General features: G+C 49.5%; 1 protein-coding gene across 3 annotated transcripts in view; it reads right to left on the bottom strand.

Moving 5' to 3' along the window:
- Positions 1-18,925, bottom strand: part of SPICE1 (spindle and centriole associated protein 1) — a 613,595-nt gene that overhangs the window by 441,467 nt on the left and 153,203 nt on the right. For all 3 annotated transcript variants that reach the window (XM_085621094.1, XM_085621096.1, XM_085621095.1), the window contains one exon: positions 16,123-16,266. In XM_085621094.1, the coding sequence (XP_085477220.1) occupies positions 16,123-16,266 (144 nt within the window). The remainder of the gene's footprint in view (positions 1-16,122; positions 16,267-18,925) is intronic.

The following is an 18,925-nucleotide window of genomic DNA, read 5'->3' as shown; positions in this document are numbered from 1 at the left end:
AGAGATTACCACATCTAGGAACCCAACTTTCAGTTTGTCTGTCGTATGTTTAAAGTTTAGGTTCTGATCCAGTGTATTGAGCCACAGTAAGAAATCTTGTAGGGATTCTTCTGGTCCTTGCCATATCATAAGGATATCATCTATGTACCTCTTCCAAAAACCTATGAAAGAGGCAAAAGGATGGTTGGTACTTTAAATAAATGTACGTTCAAAATCATGAACATAAAGGCCCACTACACTGGGGGCAAAGGTCCTGCCCATTGAAGTCCCAGTTGACTGGAGGAACAGAGTGCCTTTATATTAAAAAAAGTTCTGTTTCAGTGCTAGCGTTGCGCATTCCAAGATGAATTCTTTTGGTGTTAGGTATTCCCAGGGAATTGCGTCTAAAGCCTCACCTAGGACTCTGATGGTATCGTCCTGAGGAATACTTGTATAAAGACTCTCAATGTCTAAAGTTACAAGTATGGTTGAGTCAGTGTCAAAAGGCAAGTTTTTCAGTAGATTAAGGAGATTTTTTGTATCCTTAAGATAGGTCAGAGTCTGTTGGACTAGGGGTTTTAGAAAATGATCACAGAAGCGTGACAAAGGCTCAAGTTAAGAACCTATCCCTGAGACAATGGGACGTCCAGGTGGGGGTGTATTTTGGGCAACGTATAAAAATAAGGTATTACGTTGTCCACCTCTGTCAGAAATTCAACTTCATGTTTAGTAATGTGACCCTTCTCTTCTGCCGCTCTTACCAGGCTCTTTATGAGAGTCTTCAATTTTAGGTAAGGATCCCTGATTAGTGGATGATAATTCTTAGTATCAGCCAAGAGCCGGTGGCATTCTTGTTCGTAATCAGTAGTGTTTTGGATCACCACTCCACCGCCTTTATCTGCTGGTTTTATCGTGATGGCGGTGTTCGATTGCAGATTTTCTAGGGCCTTAAATTCAGCGGCACTCAAGTTCTTGAATGTTTTAGGTTCCTCCAAAGTCTCAATTTCAATAAAAACCGCCTGCTCAAAAGCAGTGATTTCTGCTGGCACAGTATGCAGAGGTGGGTTGAAAGTAGATTTAGCCCTAAAACCAGTGTCTCCTGAAGTGTGTTCTGGCGCTGTCGTGTCTTTTCCTTCGAAAAAAGATTTCATTTTAGCTTTCCAATTTCTATGAAATTGGAAAGCTCACAATGAAGTCGGAACTTATCCAGACGGGCAGTAGGTACGAAGCCTAACCCCCTTTCGAGGACTATGGTTTCTACTGCGGATAAAGTCAGATACGAGACGTTAACAATCCGACTCCCTGGGCACTCGTGCTCGCCTGTTGGAATTTGCTCAGAGTGTTGTTGCCTACTGGGTCGTCTTGCTCCCATCGGACTTGCAAGTGGAGAGTAGCCAGAGACCGGGAAATAGACCATCGGAAGACGCAGCGCGAGGAGAGAGGAGCACGAGACTGGGAACAGTGGTGTAGCACGAGAGCGGTAAGCCCCGAGCGGCACGCGTTTTTGAGGCTGGTCCCCCCACTCTTACCTGCGGCCGTCGCAGGGCGGCAAACGCAGGGACCGCCGCGGATGGTAAAACGTGTAGCTACGCCCCCACAAGACCATGCTACGCGGACACGAGAAGAGAAGGTGGAGGACCCCAATTCAGACAAAGCTTCGGATGCATGGAGCAAGGAGTGGTGGTCCCAGACGGAGAAAGCTGACAAGCGACCACAACTCAGGAGAGCTGCAGCAGACGCTGCCTCCGGGTGACCCCCTCCGGATTGAAGTAGAAGCGCTGAAAGAGAGAACAACAAAGAAGATGTCAAGGACAGCCTTTCAAGAAAATCACTCTTTTACAAAAGACGGATTGGTTCAGAGCGGTCTGTAGTAAAATAATAAAAGATATCACCATTAAGAAATACATACAGCCTTCTTGCTTCTTTTTTCACCCAGCCCTCCCACAACCCTTTCTGGACAGTGGGTGGCCTCCTCCTGGATGACAGACCCAAAAGCTGGTCTGATTTATGCCAGTCTAGTCTTTCTCATGACATCAAGCGAGGGCACAGATGTCTCTGAACGTTGCTGCATTAGGTAAAAAGCAATAAAGGATACCAGGGAACTTCAAATTAAAGTCTGTAGGCACATTAACATGACTGTCTTTGGTAAATCTAAAAAAGAGCTCTTTTATGGTAAATGCCTACAGCTCTTCTACTTTCCTTGCGGATGTGAAGGCAAGTACTGGTGCAGTCTTATAAAAGATTAATTTTAGGTGTGGTCTATGGATTAGTTCAATGGAAGGCAGCATGAGCGGACTCAAAACAGTGTTAAGCTCCCATAGCACCAAAAAGGGCAGCAAAAAAGCCCTTCTATGAATTGCTTTATGATCCCTTGTGAAAAGAAAGGTAGGGCAATGCCATCCAAAATCCAGGATGGACACGGGCTTTGTCAGCATACAGTGTTACTCTTTAAAATCTAACTGAATGCATCACAGCTCTATCAATGCTATGAAATCAAAATATTTGTCTCTCATCGCCAATAGCGCATGAATGCAGGCTATGTCATCTGGAGGGAATCAAACTGTGTATACAACTTGCCTTCCCCTTTTGGTAGGATTTAATCCTCCAATTCCTGCTTGCAGTCTTGCTGTTTTCTTTCCCACAGATCACCCTCTTCTTCCTTTTCTGATAACCTTTCAAATATGACATATCTTTGTCTTCTTCAGCCATATCCCTAAGTGCCGAGTGAACAGTCGAACACTGGGAGAGAGTCCAGAGGAGGAACCTCCAACATTGGAGAAGGGGAAAGAGGAGTAGGTAGTAGAGATGGAGGCAGCGTAGGTACTGGATGGCCACATAGGTGTCCCACATGGTAAATAGATGATATCCAACAGACTGCAGAAGAAACAGCCTCTAGAAAGTGTCCACCATTTTTTGCAACGTGGTTTTTGAACGCAACAGATACTTGCATGATGACCTCTGTCTCTTTCCAGTAGCATTGAGGACCATATAACGGCAGAGGATTTTCAGACCTAAAGGCGAGAGGGTGATATTCATTTTCTTGACATTCCTCTCATTTATAAGCCTCTTCCTCAAATGCAAGCACCCAGAGCACATCCAGCAGTAAAAGAGTGCACTGCATCCAAGACATTGTTCTGGTCGCTGAAGTCAGCTTCAGTTTTTAAATCTAAAGTCTTTCAATGAAAAATGAGAAAACTGAATGGAAGCGGAATTTCTGTTGATGGCAAGGAAGTAGTCAACATTGAGGAGGTGGTTGATGGTATCGCCATCGACTAAGGGGGAAGCATTACCTTCAACAAGACTGTTGTCAATAGGGAGGGATAGACATCTGAAATGTGGTAGCCAGTGTCGTAATCAATTATGCTTTTATAGTGGATATTGCAGTTTATGAAGTTTGTACCATAGGCTTCAATTAGGAAGTGGTCATGGGTGAGAAGGTAAAATAAGATTAAATCTTCTTTGTCGACGGGGCGGGGGGGGAGGGTTTGTCGTTTACTTTAAGTATGGAAGGCCTGATATGGCTTCAGTCACAGACGTTTTAAAGGAGGTTGGTCTTCACCCTTTTTGGAGAGCTTTCCCGATGAAACTCCAGTTTCTTCCTTTGAGGAGGAGGCTGCAGGTATTACAGATGAAAAGTTCAGAAAACGCCACCATTTCTTTTTTGTGTTGCTTTCATGGAGCACTTTTCAGTGAATCATTCACAGACGACAAGGCATTCCTTTTGGAAGATGGATTTTTTCTTTTTCTCCAATGCAAACCTCCTTTCTCCATCCTTATGTGTCTTTGAAAGGCTTACAGATATCACAGTGAAATGCCTCCATTTAACAGCTGCAGGCACAGATTATTGAGTAGGCAATATTGGTATACTTTAATGTCATAGGCAAAGTATCAAGATCTCAGGGGGGCGGAGCTTGGCTCGCGGAGAAGAGGGCTGCCTGAGCCTCGAGCTCCGGAGCGCAGATTAACTATCCTGACAAATATCCTGCCTCACACCGAAAGAGTTCAGGCTGGTGGCAGTGACCCAGTCGCGGGAACTTGGCAACGACCCGGGGTCTTTTTCCTGGACCCTGTGGCCCCTCCTGAGCCGATGATATAGCAGCGGACTGCCGCTGATTGCGAGGCCGTCGATCCCCGGGCTGCAGTGTGGAGCGGGGCGGAACAAAGTCGCAGTGCGTGCGGCGTTGTGAGCTTGGCTGGACCAATACTCCTTGTGAACCGGATCTGAGTGACTGGCAAAGCAGAGAACTGGCGCTACCTGTGGTGCTGCGGCTGACTAGCGGTGGGCGAGAGGACTGCTGCCGAGGGTATAGTGTTCATTTGTTTGCCTCTCCAAGCGGCAGCGTAGTGCCTGTCCACCCCCCCCCTCCACTCTCCCGCCGATAACGGGGCGGCCGGAGACGCGATCCGCACGGAGGGGCGCCGGCAGTGGCGAGAACATGCAAAGCAGAGGAGCGCTGCTGGGGGAGTGAGGTCAATAGGCGTATCGATGGCGCTCTGAAAGCCGAGGCGCAGTTCAGCGGTCGGGCGGAGCCGCCATTTACCAGCTGCTGGGAGAGACGCCATTATCAGCCAACACGTGTCTCTTCGCGACCTGGGTGGCCTGTATTGCACAGCATTCTGCGGTGGCTGGTGCTAGCAATAGAGGACGGTAAGAGCGCAGCGCTAGAGTACAGGAACCTGGTAGGCACTCATAGATTGCGCCGTCTGCCTGCATCAGGGAGCAGAGTGGAATATTGTAGCAGGGGCTCTGGGCTGCTGCTGCACAGCCGTGGCAGAGGCTGGGACATAGACGGATCGTTTAGAGGGAGTGACTCGGCTGGAGTTGCTGGCTGCTGTCCTACCTGTTGGACTCTACACACTGCTTCACTTAGGACACAGCGGCAGGTGCGGGGCCAATGATTCTGCTCAGAGCTGCTATGACCATAATCAGTGTTGGGGGATAGGCGGTACAGGTCCTAACCAGACAAAACCATGGAGCGCACCCGGCCAGAACTGTTGTTCTGGGATAAGGCCTGGGGGACCGAGCTCTGCAGGACGGAGGTGGGGACCACAGCGGGGGCGCACAGTGGGAAATGGACTTCCTCCACGTAATAAGAGGAGCCTGGCTGCCATAGTGTTCTTTCCTCGGGCCCTTGCCGGGTGATGTAGCTGGGGTACAGCACGACACAGAGCTTCATGCGGGACAATCTTTGCCGTACCAGCATTTCAGCAAGTGGAGTGACATAGCCCGGCAACACCTGGGGAAAAGGTGTTGCGGGGTCTGGAGGAGCAGCAAGCACTAATAATAGGAGGAGATTATTGCGGCTGGACCACCTCGCGGCGCTGCAGTTATATAGCGCGTGGTAGCTTCGGGCCGGGCCAGGCGGGCCCTGCGGTCTGTAACTCAAGAGGGGACTTCCAGTCTGGCAACGGCAGGGGTCGTCAGCACTGTCTTGCGACTTATCGAGCTACATCAGTACGGAAGATGGGCAAATCGGACAGGACCCAGTCTAAGCTGACCTTTGACCAGAAGAGCCCTAAATCCCATGACCCTGCTGTAGTGGAGGCAAACAAACCTACTCCTCCTGCAGAAGACGAGCAGGATATCTGCAGTTTGTTACTATCAATGGAGAAAGGCTTGCAGAACGGCATCTCTTTCCTGGGCACAAAGATTGATGCCCTCTCGTATCGGATGGATAGAATGGGGGAGCGGCTAGACAAACATGCCGAGAGGCTTGACATGTCCGAACGACGACTCACAGAAGTAGAAGAAGCGCAGACTGCATTGGATACGGACCATAAAAAGCTGGGCATGGTCATGCAGGTGCTGCAGGACAAGACAGAGGACCTTGAGGCCCGTTCAAGACGCTCCAACTTACGGATCACGGGCCTGCCGGAGACGACACAAACAGGGAATATGGAACACTTTGTTGAGAAGCTGCTGGTTGACCTGTTGGGCGCAGATGTGTTTTCAAATGTGTTTGTGGTGGAGAGAGCGCACCGCTCCTTGGGACCTCGACCCCAGCCGGGGGCCCCGCCGCGTCCAATCATAGCAAAACTCTTGAACTATCGGGACAGGGATGTGGCTCTACGGGCAGCGAGGGACAAACAGACGCTGCCATATGAAGGGTCGTACATCTCACTCTATCCGGATTTCACTGCCCGAGTGCAGGAAGCTCGTCGGCAATTTGTCCCCATGAAGAAGCAGTTGCGGGAGTCGGGTATAGACAATGCGATGTTGTATCCGGCCAAGCTGCGGGTGAATAGACAAGGGAGGACCCACATCTTCATAGACCCAAAAGCTCTGCAGAGGGCGCTAAAAGACTGGAACAAAGAGCAGAAGCAGAGCCCGGAAAGACAGTTTCAGGACGAGGCCGCTGGGGGAATCGCTTGAGGAACAAGATTGAGACCAGTTCAACGGCAGACATGTTACGTTTTTTGTGTGCTGTGAGATCGGGGGGGGGTTGTCTGTTGGTTTTGCACATAAAACTGGACGGAAGCGGACAATTATTGATGCACCACAGTGCGGATCTACTGTTTGGCAGCCCACTGCCTTAAGGTAAGAGGTCGATGGACAGTAATCAGGAGATTTTGTAAAAGCTTCTGTGTGGGTCACAGGATGCAACTGTCTGTAAGTGCAATGTCAGCAGGTACACGATGCTTCAGCAAGGGTCACATCTTTATATGCTTAGTATTCCATTGTGGATCGGTGGTGGGGCGTTCATAGAGTTCTGCGCCCGGGGGTCGAGATAGTGCGCGAATTGGCATCTAATTGACGGTTAAGCACAGAGCGACCTCCGCCCGCAAGTGAAAACCACCACTTCTGCTAAATTAGTTGGTGGTGGGAGGTGTGGGAAGTCCCTATACGGGATGCATCGCGACCGAGTTGTGGGTGGTCAGTCGTGGGCGGGGGATGAGGGGGGGGGAAGGGTTGGGTTACAGTATTTTGTTAAGAAGTTAGCTGGGTCAGGCATGTGGTCATATTTCTCACAGTACACATGCCATTCACAGGATTCAGGACGCTATGCAAAACACCATAGACAGGATGGTAATGACTAGAGAAGCCAAACACCAGAGGCCAGTGGATTCCCTTAGAACAGTGACGTGGAATGTACGGGGCCTTAATGACCATCGTAAATTACGGAAAGTGTTGAACTACCTCACTAGACATGACGCCGACATAGCTTTCCTGCAGGAGACGCACCTCCCGCTCCAGAGTCCAATGATGCGCTCCAGGGGCCTGATGGTAAACATTAACACTGCAGGTTTCACAACACACGCTAGAGGGGTACTGATATGTGTTAATCCCAGGTCAGACTATAAGCTAAAATTGTTGACGGCCGACTCGGGCGGTAGGTTTGTGATCTCCCGTTGTCAGGGTAGGGGACTAGACTTGTTATTGGTTAATGTATACGGCCCCAACAATGATAGCCCGGAGTTCTTTACCACACTGGCCAACATAGTGAGCAGAAGCGGGTAGTCTCATATACTATGAGGAGGTGACTTCAATATGGTTAGAAACCAGAGCCTAGACAGATCAGGTGGGCCGATCAGACGGCCAGCGACGGCGGTTAGAGCGACGGAAAGGGCAATGATCAGCATGGCACTCACGGACGTATGGAGAGAACTATACCCTGGGGAGGGCGGTTTTACACACTACTCTGCTTACCATAATCTACACACACGTATTGATTATTGGCTTGTTTCATCGTCTCTTATGGCACAGGTCCATTCATGTCAGGTTCTGCCACGTACTCTATCGGATCACTCTCCTGTCCTGCTAGTCTTGTCTACTCCGAAGAAGACTATTCCTCCATTTACATGGCGTTTCCCCCCTTTTTCTCTGTTGGACCCCCTCTTTAAGGAAACGATAGCAGAAGCGATAGAAACATTCTTTGCCACTAATATAGGTTCTGTGGATAGTTTCCAGACGGTTTGGGAAGCGTTTAAGGTGTACATTAGAGGGGAGGCCATGTCTAAGCACTCCAGGGTACTTCGGGACAGGCAGGAATAGACGGGGAAACCACACAGGTAATGAAGACGACGTTGGAGGAATATCATGAGGCATCAGACAGCGAAGTGCTGCATTTGGGTAAATATGCCACAGCTCACGCGAACGGAGAGGGCGATAGGCCTGGATCAGTGCTGGCTAATATCTTGAAAGCCAGAAGGGAAAAAACCTCCATAACTAGGGTCCGTTCAGAGGGGGGTGATCTGCTTACTGAGGAAGCAGACATTGCTAATTGCTTTAAAATGTTTTATACGAACCTGTACACCTCACGTCAGACAGATATGGATGGGGAAATACTGAATTATTTGGAGCACATTAAGTTACCCTTCCTGACTAATCCGCATAGGGAATTCTTGTCTCTCCCCATAGAAAGTGATGAGATTCTGGAAGCATTAGCCGGAATGAGGGCGAGCAGTAACCCAGGGTCGATGGCCTTACAGTGAATTTTTACAAGACCTTCATTGATCTCTTGCTCCCACACATAGCGGAATTATTTGATGATAGGTGTGTAACGGTACAGATGCCACACTCAATGCGAGAAGCCATTCTGGTGGCCATCCCCAAGCCATGGTAAACCCCCGGAGGAATGTGGATCTTACCGTCCACTCTCCTTCCTAAACGTGGACACTAAGCTGTTTGCGAAAGTCTTGGTCACACGCCTGGCTCTGTTGACCCCGGAACTAGTTGCCCCGGAGCAGGCATGGTTTGTACCCGGTAGAAACCTCACTTATAATTTGCGTTCGGTATTTGGCACAATGTCCTCTATCACCGATACTATATGCATTGGTCGCCGAACCCTTGGCGTGTGCACTCCGGGAATATCACAGCCTCAGGGGCGCAAGCTTTTCTACCTACAAGATAGTAGTCTCCATGTACGCGGATGACACCCTGCTTTATGTGAGAGACCCTGAAAACAATCTATCCCCGGTCCTCAGAGAAGTAGTACACTTTGGGTCGCTCTCTGGATTAAAGGTCAATTGGTCTAAGTCCATTGCTTTTCCGCTCACCCTGTCCACTTCCCCATTTGAGATGGAATATCCATTGCAGTGGTCAGATGATTCCGTCCGATACCTTGGAATAAGGTTACATACGTACTCTGAAACAGTTCTCAGAGAGAATTATGGAAGGGCGGTTGATAAACTAGAGGATGATATAGAAACTTGGATTGGGCTCCCTCGGTCGCTGATCGGTAGGATATCTATCATGAAAATGGTGGTGCTACCTAAATTTCTATTTTTGTTTACTAATGTCCCGATAGTGCTACCGCGTTTCTTTTTTTACCAGGCTCAATAAATCCCTAGTGGGGCTAACATGGGCGGGCAAACAGGCTTGTGTTAAATGGCAAGTGCTTTCTTTGCCTTACCATCTAGGTGGGTTGGGTGCACCAGACCTAGAGCTCTATTATAGGGTGGCGCAGGGGGCGCAGGCACATAGCTGGATTCATGGCGCGGACTCTGTACCATAACTTAAACTTGAGAGATTGTTTGCCGACCCCCTCCCCCTCTCGGCTGTTATCTTTGAGTCGGTCGACTGCAGAACAGGGATTCTGGACTCCTTAAATTTGACTAGGCATGCCTGGAACTGCATATTGCAGCAGACAGCGGGGGCTCTATTATATTCCCCGGAGATGCCTCTGGACAGGGTGGTGTGGTTGTCCCCCTGCAGAGATAGGGGGGTAGTGCGAGCCCTCCGAGCGCTGGGCATCCACAAAGTAGGGGAACTGTTTTTAGACGGTGTTGCCAAATCATGGGAGGCGGTGGCGGATACTGCGAGAGCTCCCATTGTGCTGCAACGCTTTCAGTTCCATAGTGTGAGTGGAGCGCTGCGGCAACTCCTTGGGGATGCATTGGACGAGTCCCCTGAGGTCCCAGAACCAACGTACCTCATCAAAACTCAATCTCCCCGTAAGCTAATTTCCAATTTATATAAATTGGCGATGTCCCACAGAGCCAATCAGTAAACCAAAGCCAGACTTGCCAGACTTGGAAATCACAATTGATGATGCCATGTGGTCGTATTGTTGCGCCAACACTCGGCGAATATCTCTGCATGGCAAACACAGACTGATATACTTTAAATAAATTAATAGAGTTTACTATACACCAGAGAGGTTGCACAGGTATGGCCTACGTGAGGACGCGGCTTGTGAAAGATGTCGCTTCCCGACGGCGGACTTTATTCACTTAGCGTGGAGTTGCCCTGGTGTCTATAAATTCTGGGAAGACATATTCCGGGAGATAGGCGCTGTTGCGGAGTTGGAGATCCCCCCTGACCCAGTGGTGGCGCTGCTGGGATATTCTAGAAAATTACCGAAAGCTGCACACATACTGGTAGACTTAGGACTACTGATGGCGAAGGGTAGGGTAGCAATGTGCTGGCTGAGAGGATCCCTACCCACGGTGACGCAATGGTCGCGGGACGTTCTCTACTTCCACACGCAAACTGAAAACTTTAGTGAACTCCTCCTGCCGCGGTGCAGGCCAAAGACCTTCTGGGGACTATACACTGCTGATCTAAGAGGAGGTGGAGGGGGCAAAGTGGCAGAGACTGGGTCGGGTGACAAGGCAGGTACTAGCAATCCCATGACCTGAGGTGTTGGTAATCTTTGAAGGGCAGGATGGGCTCCACAGACAAGGATTTAGCCGTGTACATGCAGACAGTGGGGCTGGAGTGGAGAGTGGACATGGATTGTGTGTAGCGGGGCTGACTGGAGGGATCTGGACTGTATTTGCTTCTGAACTAGAATTTAATAACTGCGGTACGGTGTAAAACTAGTGTCCTGTAGGCCAACGTCTGGCCAAATACCTCATTGTTGGTTTGGGTGGGGGGGGGGGTGGGGGCGGGGAGAGATTTTGGTTCCTTTTTTTGTTACAGCAAGAAAACTTGGTGTTCAACTTTGTAATTTTGGAGCACAGCGTTAACCGGCCTCTGTGATGTGGGATACGCTGTTATGAGACGTGCCTTAAGTGCAAGTGCAGCCGGCCTCAGGGTTGTAGGCGTTTTGCTGTGTATGTCAAAGAGAGCTTTCAGTTAAAAAAAAAAAAAAAAAATACATTAAAAAAATATCAAGATCTCAACCCAAAAAAAAATTATATACAAAACCAGTTGCCACTGGGCAGTTAGGATCGGGTTTTCATATAAAGTGCATTTTTTGTGTTGCTAATAACTTTTTCCCCCATTTGATGAATCTCCACGAAACTATCGTAGTTCAGAAAAGTGCTTTTTGTATTTTGGTGCTGAAGAGGATCTACGAAGCTGACAGAGATCACACTGAGATCTGATTGGCTAGCATGCCTCAACCAGGAAGTGGTGAAAGCCGACTTGGGACTGAGTCCTGCATCCTAGAAAAAACATATATATATATTTTTTTAAAGACATAAGGGTGCAGGGTAGGGATACCCAGGTTGGTTTCAGCCTCGGGACCTCATACCCTGGAGTCCACTGCCTTTTTAAGGAGAGGAGGCGAGCGCTCCACCTGCACAAGCAGCTTTCGACCCCTGATACCCCGTCCCCCAGGGCCCACTGTACTTTTTATTGGGAGGATGGGGCCGAATGGCCCCCCTCCCTGAACCTTTAAAAGGCCCTGAGGATCCAATGCCCCCAGACTGCTAATATTAAAAAAAAAAAGGGGAGGGGGCTGTGCGGCCACAGCTCTCTGAGCCTTCTTTGGCCCCAGGGACCCCATTACCTAGGCCGGCTATCTAGCTGTGTGCCGGGGAGCCCACCCCCAGGACACAGCAGGTTCCCTGCTTGCACAAGCGTGGGCAGTGAAACTTGTGTTATCCTGCCCCGCCCATGCTGGTGTAGGCAGGGAAACTTGTGCTTCCTTACATCAGTCAGCAGTATTTTTAAAACTCCTGGCAAACGGGAGTGAACACAAAGTCTGCTCCTAGCAGGCGAGAGCTTTAAAAATGCTCCTGTCAGCTAGAATCAGACTTTTGATCTGTTTCCCTACCAGCACTCATGCAGGCAAGGAAACAGATCAAGATATTGCTGCCTCCCGAAGGGAGCAGCATAAGTAGCTGCTCCCTGCAGACAGGAGCAATGCCAGCTCCCTCAGCATGCAGGGAGCCGACTGGGGCCGCGGGGTCCAGGGCACCCACCGTAAAATATTGCGGCCCCCGGGGATGGGGGGCATCGGGCCAAATACGGCTTGGAGAGAGGGGCAACATGGCCCACCTCCCCTTTAAAGTACATAGGGTCCTGGAGGGCCTAATGAGGCTTGGCGAGCAGGACAGCCTCAAACATGATGTGCAGTAGAAATATGAGGTATGGTGACCTTTTGGGGGAGGAGAGTTCAATACTTGCACCTCATTGGCTAAAGTTTGAGTTGTTTCAAACGAGGTGGATGTGCTACTAAGCAAACACTGCTGTTGAGGTCCATAGCTCTTTTAACACTGGTTACTGCTATTTAAAGATACTGGGGATTCACAGCTGAAGATGGGGAATGATTGCATAATGTGAATATATAAAAGACCCAAAGCTCCCAAAGCTGCAAAGCCAATAGATCTGAACGCATTTTAACTTACAAACCAGACATGCCTGTTTTGCTGCTGTTGTAGGCTGACGGCACAAAGAGGAGCTGCTAGGGAAGAGCAGTGTGGCTCATACAGGAGCTGCAGGAGATGAACAGGCTTACAAGGACTGCAAGGCTGGGGCAGCAGGTTGGAGGAAGAGGAGAGGTGGGAGCATATAGGGGGCTGCAGAGGTTAGGCAAGGTGGCAAAGCAGAGCTGCATAGGGTAGGTATGGCCCACAGAGTGCTGCGGAGAGCTGCACAGGGGGCAAAAGGGAAGATGTAGAGGGGCAGGCAAAGGAGGCTGCAGAACAGGTAGGTGACAGACTGCAGTTGGCACTGGTGCACACGTAGGAGCTGCAGGGGTGGTGGTGGGTGCAAAGAGGTGATGAATAGTGGCAGGGACATGCAAAAGGGCTGTATGGAAGGGTGGCACAAAGGGGTTGCAAGTGCACAGAGGACAGAGAGGGCAGATGTTTACAATATAAAACATCAAGCTTCATCCTATTCCACAAAACCATCATCATATATATCCACACAACAAACATCACCAGTAAACAAGCCCACTATAATATGCCACACATCAATCTAATATATATATATATATATATATCCATCCACCATCCTATAGATCCACACCCATGATCACATGACTGCACACCGACTGCTATATCCACAAAACCACCAGTGTACTCCCACAAAACTAGTTTTAAAGAACCACACTGCCACATTTACACTCCCAACCCATCAACATACACCTCTCACCATAAAAGCACACATTCTACATCAGGGGTACTCACAAACTTTCTCTCGGGGGCCAAATTTACAGTGTGGTTTGTGGCCGAGGGCCGCACCTGTGGGGGCGGGGTCAGTGGTGGAGGGGGCGGGGCTAGAGCAACTAAAAAAAACTGACCATGAGGTTGAACACAGACCCCTGCAGCGGACGCATTCGTCCACTGAGCCACCAGACCCAGCATACACACACACACACATATGTATACAGTTCATTGGGGATTTGTCCATCAGAAGAACCGCACCTGAACACAAGCTGCTTTTCCCCACAAGCTTTTATTAGGTATGGTTCGTCGCGCTTGCCTATAATTATTCACACCTGACTGAGCCCGACGCGTTTCGATGACTCTCTTCCTCAGAGGCTCACACAGTCAGTAGTATGCGAATGTAAGTTCCCCGAGTCCTTGTTTGGCAGTATATCGTACGCAATGTGCTGTCTCATATAGAGCAGCCCATTTGGTCATACGACATACTGCCAAACAGGGACTCTCTATCTCCCGGTCTCACTCTCTCTCTCCCGGTATCCCTCTCTCTCTCTGTCTCCCTCTGTCTGTGTCCCTTTGTCTCCCTCCCTCTCTGTCTCCCTCCCTCCCTGTCTCACTCCCCCTCTCTCTGTCTCCCCCTCTCTCTGTCTCCCCCTCCCTCTGTCTCCCCCTCCCTCTGTCTCCCTCCCTTTGTCTCCCTCTGTCTCCCTCCATCTCCCTCTGTCTCCCTCCCTTTGTCTCCCTCTCTCTCTCCCTGTTTCCCTGTCTCCCTCTCTCTCTCCCTGTCTCCCTCTCCTCTCCCTGTCTCCCTCTCTCCCTGTCTCCCTCTCTCTCTCCCTGTCTCCCTCTCTCTCTCCCTCTTTCTGTCACCCTGTCTCTCTCTGTGTCCCTCTGTCTCCCTCCCCCTCTCTCTCCCTCCCTCTCTCCCTCCCTCTGTCTCCCTCCCTTTGTCTCCCTCTCTCTCTCCCTGTTTCCCTGTCTCCCTCTCTCTCTCCCTGTCTCCCTCTCTCTCTCCCTGTCTCCCTCTCTCTCTCCCTGTCTCCCTCTCTCTCTCCCTCTTTCTGTCACCCTGTCTCTCTCTGTGTCCCTCTGTCTCCCTCCCCCTCTCTCTCCCTCCCTCTCTCCCTCCCTCTCTCCCTCCCTCTGTCTCCCTCCCTCTCGGTCTCTCTCTCTGTCTCCCTCCCTCTCGCTGTCTCCCTACCTCTCGCTGTCTCCCTCCCTCTCTCTGTGTGGCAGCTCAGGATGAGACAGCTTCCCGGGCTTGGGTGGGTTTGGGGAGGCCGCATTGTGAGGCCACAGGTAGGGCAGCACCAGCGATGCTAGCCTGTTCGCCACAGAGGGGTAGGAGCAAATCGAGGCTCGTGGGCCCTGGTGAGAGGCATAAGAGATGCCTACGGTGGTGTGCGGCCCGCAGAGGAGAGACTGCTGAAAAAGCAGGTCCTTGCGTTGCTGTTCACTCGTCTTATCTCCCATCGAGTTTTAAGGGCAGAGGATCTGCGAGAGGTTGCTTGGGTAACACAGGCCATCAGGCGCGCAACACCCATTGGACTCAAAGGGCTTCAGCCCCCCCCCCCCCCCACCCCCGTCGCGTGTGGCAGCCGGGATGAGACAGCCTCGCTGCGCACACACAGCCGCACCCGAGCACTTCACAGGTCTTTAAAAGACCATTTGCATGTTAATGAGGCCTCGCTGTTTCACCCCTTCTAAGAGGCCCTGCAGCGCCACTCTGCCTATTGCTTAAAGATTCAGCCCCCCCCCCTCCCCCGAAATCAGCTCCACTCTGCCTAAAGCTTAGATTCACCCCCCCCCCCTCCCCCCGCCGCAGAAATTTAGCTCTAGTTGCGCCTCTGCTTGCGAGGCACTGGTTTTGCGGATGCTTCGTTACCCAGTGAATGCGGCCCCCGAGGAATAACAACAGGCGGAATTACAGTTGATTGCCAACTGTCTGTTGTTTTACTCGAGGGCCGCATGGAAAGGGCTGGCGGGCCGCAACTGGCCCGCGGGCCGTACTTTGAGTACCGCTGTTCTACATCATACACCCATAATTATATTACAACACATCAGCCATCATGATCTGACACAGGCACCATTTAACTATGCTGTAGAGTGCCACTCCAGCGACTTAGTAACACCATCAAATATCCTTTTACACACTTAGAAACTTAATCAGTGACTCTCTCAAGCATCTCATTTCAAAAGTTCTTCAGTACTAAAGCTAATCACAACACATACTAAGTATAATGCTCAGGACCACATCCTTGAAATGACAGATGCAATTACAGGTGATAAAAACAATGTCAGATTGCTCATCACACTAGCATTAGTCTTAGGCATTGCATCTAGTGTGCATGCTATGGTTTTTATGCCAGCTGTGCGGGTACAGATCACGGAGCTAAACATAGTGGTGAATGTCTGTTTTTTTGGTTTTCATTTGTAAACAAAATGGTACTTTAGCAGTCATTTTAAAGAGAGATATGTGAAAGAGCACCGGAATCTTCATTAATACACTAGAACAATTAGACACTGAAAAATCCTGACACAGAATGAAGTGCCTGGAGTTGAAAAACAAACTGAAGTTGTAAACCAGTAAAAAAAAAAAAAAAAAAAAAAGGAAGAGAACAATCATAAGTGATATAAATACGAGAATCAGCACTTTGATACCAATAACTATAACCACTTAACAGAAAGGTTGCAGGCAGTGCAGTCATTCTTTGGTGTTTTAACAAACTGCTCTAACCAATGGTTAAGCATCTCCATTTATTTTATATCATATATCGGATCCTCTAAGGAAATTTAGCACAACTGTCCTGAGAGAAGAGACTGATTGAAAGCCAAACATAATTCTGCACTTCTTATGTTTACCTCCTTCATGATTGCCAATCTCTTCTTTTCAAAAGCATCTGGAGGGTCTTGTTTCTTTCTCCACCTTTTCATAAGTGTCTTCTCACGAAGTTCCCACTGGGCCAGCCCATGGTTCTTCGATTTGTGGATCTCATGTCGTCTTACCTAACATGATATTAATACAATTGATACACCAACAAATGTAGCAAACTAAACATTAATGCTAATCATGCCCTTTTACAAGAAAGGCAAAGTGCCAATGAAAAGTTCTTTAGTATTGGTATACTTCATAAATTCAAATGCTTGAATCATTCCTGTCACTGCTGAGCTCCCAGCTCGACCACTGGGACGATTCGTGCATGTGAATCTATGAAAGAGCCAATACTGGAGAAATAAACTACACTAATGAAAAATAGATGCTGTGCCAAGGAATATGTGGTAGTCCTGGCATGGCCACATAATTTTGGGGAGCCAGTATAGGATTAATGCCATTGAAGGGACTTAAAATCACAAGCATGACTCATGTATAAGGACTGTGGCACTCAGTCAATGCAATGTTTCAATGACTACCTTTTCAACACTTTTGGACATCATTTCCAGCTCATGCAGCAGTAACTGAAATATCAAAGGCTACATTCATTAGCAGGGCGGCTAAAATTAGGTTTATAGAAAGAAAATTGCTCAAAAATGCTTACCCGTTTTGATGCAAAATATCCTGATTATGTATAATAAACACTGCATATTTTAGTTTCATTCATTTGCACTGGGAAATGTTTCTGTTATAATATTGACACTGAGCTACCTCTGAATCTGAGTAGCTAAAGTAATGTAAAGGAATGCCCCAGTAAATAAATGTACATGTGGAGAGTGGCTCTTGCTCAGACAGGGGAGGACACGTCAAACAATCTTTGGATAAAAGAGGTAAAACACAAACTGTAAAAAAAAGAAAGATCTCTTAATCAGTGTTAATAGATGTGGGTGTTCCATGAGGCCTGTATCAAATTAGAGTGTGGTGAAAAAGTTACTTACCTCCAGTAACACTCTTTCTTGTGGATACTCTACCTAACCACAGATTCCTCACCTTGTGGATTCTCACAGGCACCAGTTTGGATCTGGTGTGTTTTTTTTTTTTTCATGCTCAGAAATCCTCTCACAAATCTTTGCGCGCCATTCTGTGTATCTGCGTCAGGTCCGTCCCACCCTGAAATGATACGTCCAGGACTCTACAAAGCTCCACCTCCATAGGCTGATGTCAGTAGGTACATATGAGTGTACATACGTATGGGTCAAATAATTAACCCCTTCTATGCGTCGGACTTGCAGTCAATCAATCAATCAATCAGGGAATTGTAAGCGAGCTACTCACCCGTGAGGGTCTCAAGACGCTGAGGGGGTCCGAAGATCTGTTTAGCCGAACAGCCAGGTCTTGAGGGTCTTCCTGAAGGTGTTCAGGGAGGGGGCGCGTCTGATGTCTGCCAGTTGCTCGTTCCAGGTCTTGGCTGCAATGTCAGAGAAGGATCTTCCGCCTGCTCTGGCTCTGTGGATGCGCGGGGTTTCGGCCTGTGCGAGGTTGGAAGATCGGAGGTTTCCTCTGGGTACGTGGAAGTTGATTCTGTCGTTGAGATATTTGGGTCCGTTGTTGTGTAGGCATTTGTAGGCGTGAGTGAGGATTTTGAAAGTGATTCTTTTCTACACGGCGAACCAGTGGAGATTTCGTAGGTGTTGGCTGATGTGATTGTCTGGAGTTTGCGGAGTGGAGACTTGTCGATGCCGGCGTAGAGTGCATTTCCATAGTCCAGTCTGCTGGAGATAAGTGCGTGGGTGACTGTCTTCCTTGACTCAGGGGGGATCCACTTGAAGGTCTTGCGGAGGGTGTTGAAGCAGCTGGAGGCGACGGCGTGGACCTGTCGGTTCATGATGAGTGAGGAGTCGAGTACGATGTCGGTTCTTGGCATGGTCTGAGGGGGTAGGTGGGCTTCCGAGGGCAGTCAGCCACCAGGTGCTGTCCCATGCAGAAGGGGTGGTACCAAGGACGAGGACTTCTGTCTTCTCAGCGTTGAGCTTCAGGCAGCTGCGATGTCTTGCATTCCTTTCTGGAAGTTGAGTTTGGCAGTGGTCGGGTCTTTGGTGAGGGAGAGGATGAGCTGGGTGTCGTCGGTGTAAGATACGATGTTGAGTCAGTGTTGTCGGACGATGGCTGCGAGTGGGGCCGTGTAGATGTTGAAGAGGGTGGGGCTCAGGGATGAACCCTGTGGGACTCCGCAGGAGATTTTCGTGGGGTCGGAGAGAAAGGGTGGGAGTCTGATCCTTTGGCTTTTTCCGGTGAGGAATGATCTGATCCAGTCCAGGGCTGTTCCTTGTATGCCTGCATCGTGTAGTCTGGTGACTAGTGTGAGGTGGGAGACGGAGTCGAGCGCCACTGATAGGTAGAGTAGGATGAGGGCTGCGGAGTGGCCTTGGTCCAGGAGGTTGCGGATGTCGTCTGTGGAGGCGGGTAGGGCGGTCTCTGTGCTGTGGTTGCTTCGGAATCTGGATTGGGACGGGTTGAGGATGGCATTCTCTTCAATGAAACGTGGCAGTTTCCTGTTGACTGTTTTCTCTGCAACTTTGGCTGTGAAGGGGAGGAGTGAGATAGGCAGATAGTTCTTGAGGTCAGTGGGGTCAGCTATGGGCTTCTTGAGCAGGGGTCTGACTTCTGCGGACTTCCAGTCGTCTGGGAAGATGCCCGTTTTGAAGGTGGTGTTGATGGTGCGTTGTAGATCGGATGGTGGCCGCGTCTCTGTGGTAGATGTGAGGGGGGCAGGAGTCCGTGCCCCTCCCCCCC

The sequence above is a fragment of the Triturus cristatus genome, chromosome 8 (assembly GCF_964204655.1).
Source record: "Triturus cristatus chromosome 8, aTriCri1.1, whole genome shotgun sequence".
Lineage (NCBI taxonomy): Eukaryota > Metazoa > Chordata > Amphibia > Caudata > Salamandridae > Triturus > Triturus cristatus.
Note: the sequence above shows the minus strand (reverse complement) of the source record. Positions and strands in the feature narration are given on the sequence as shown.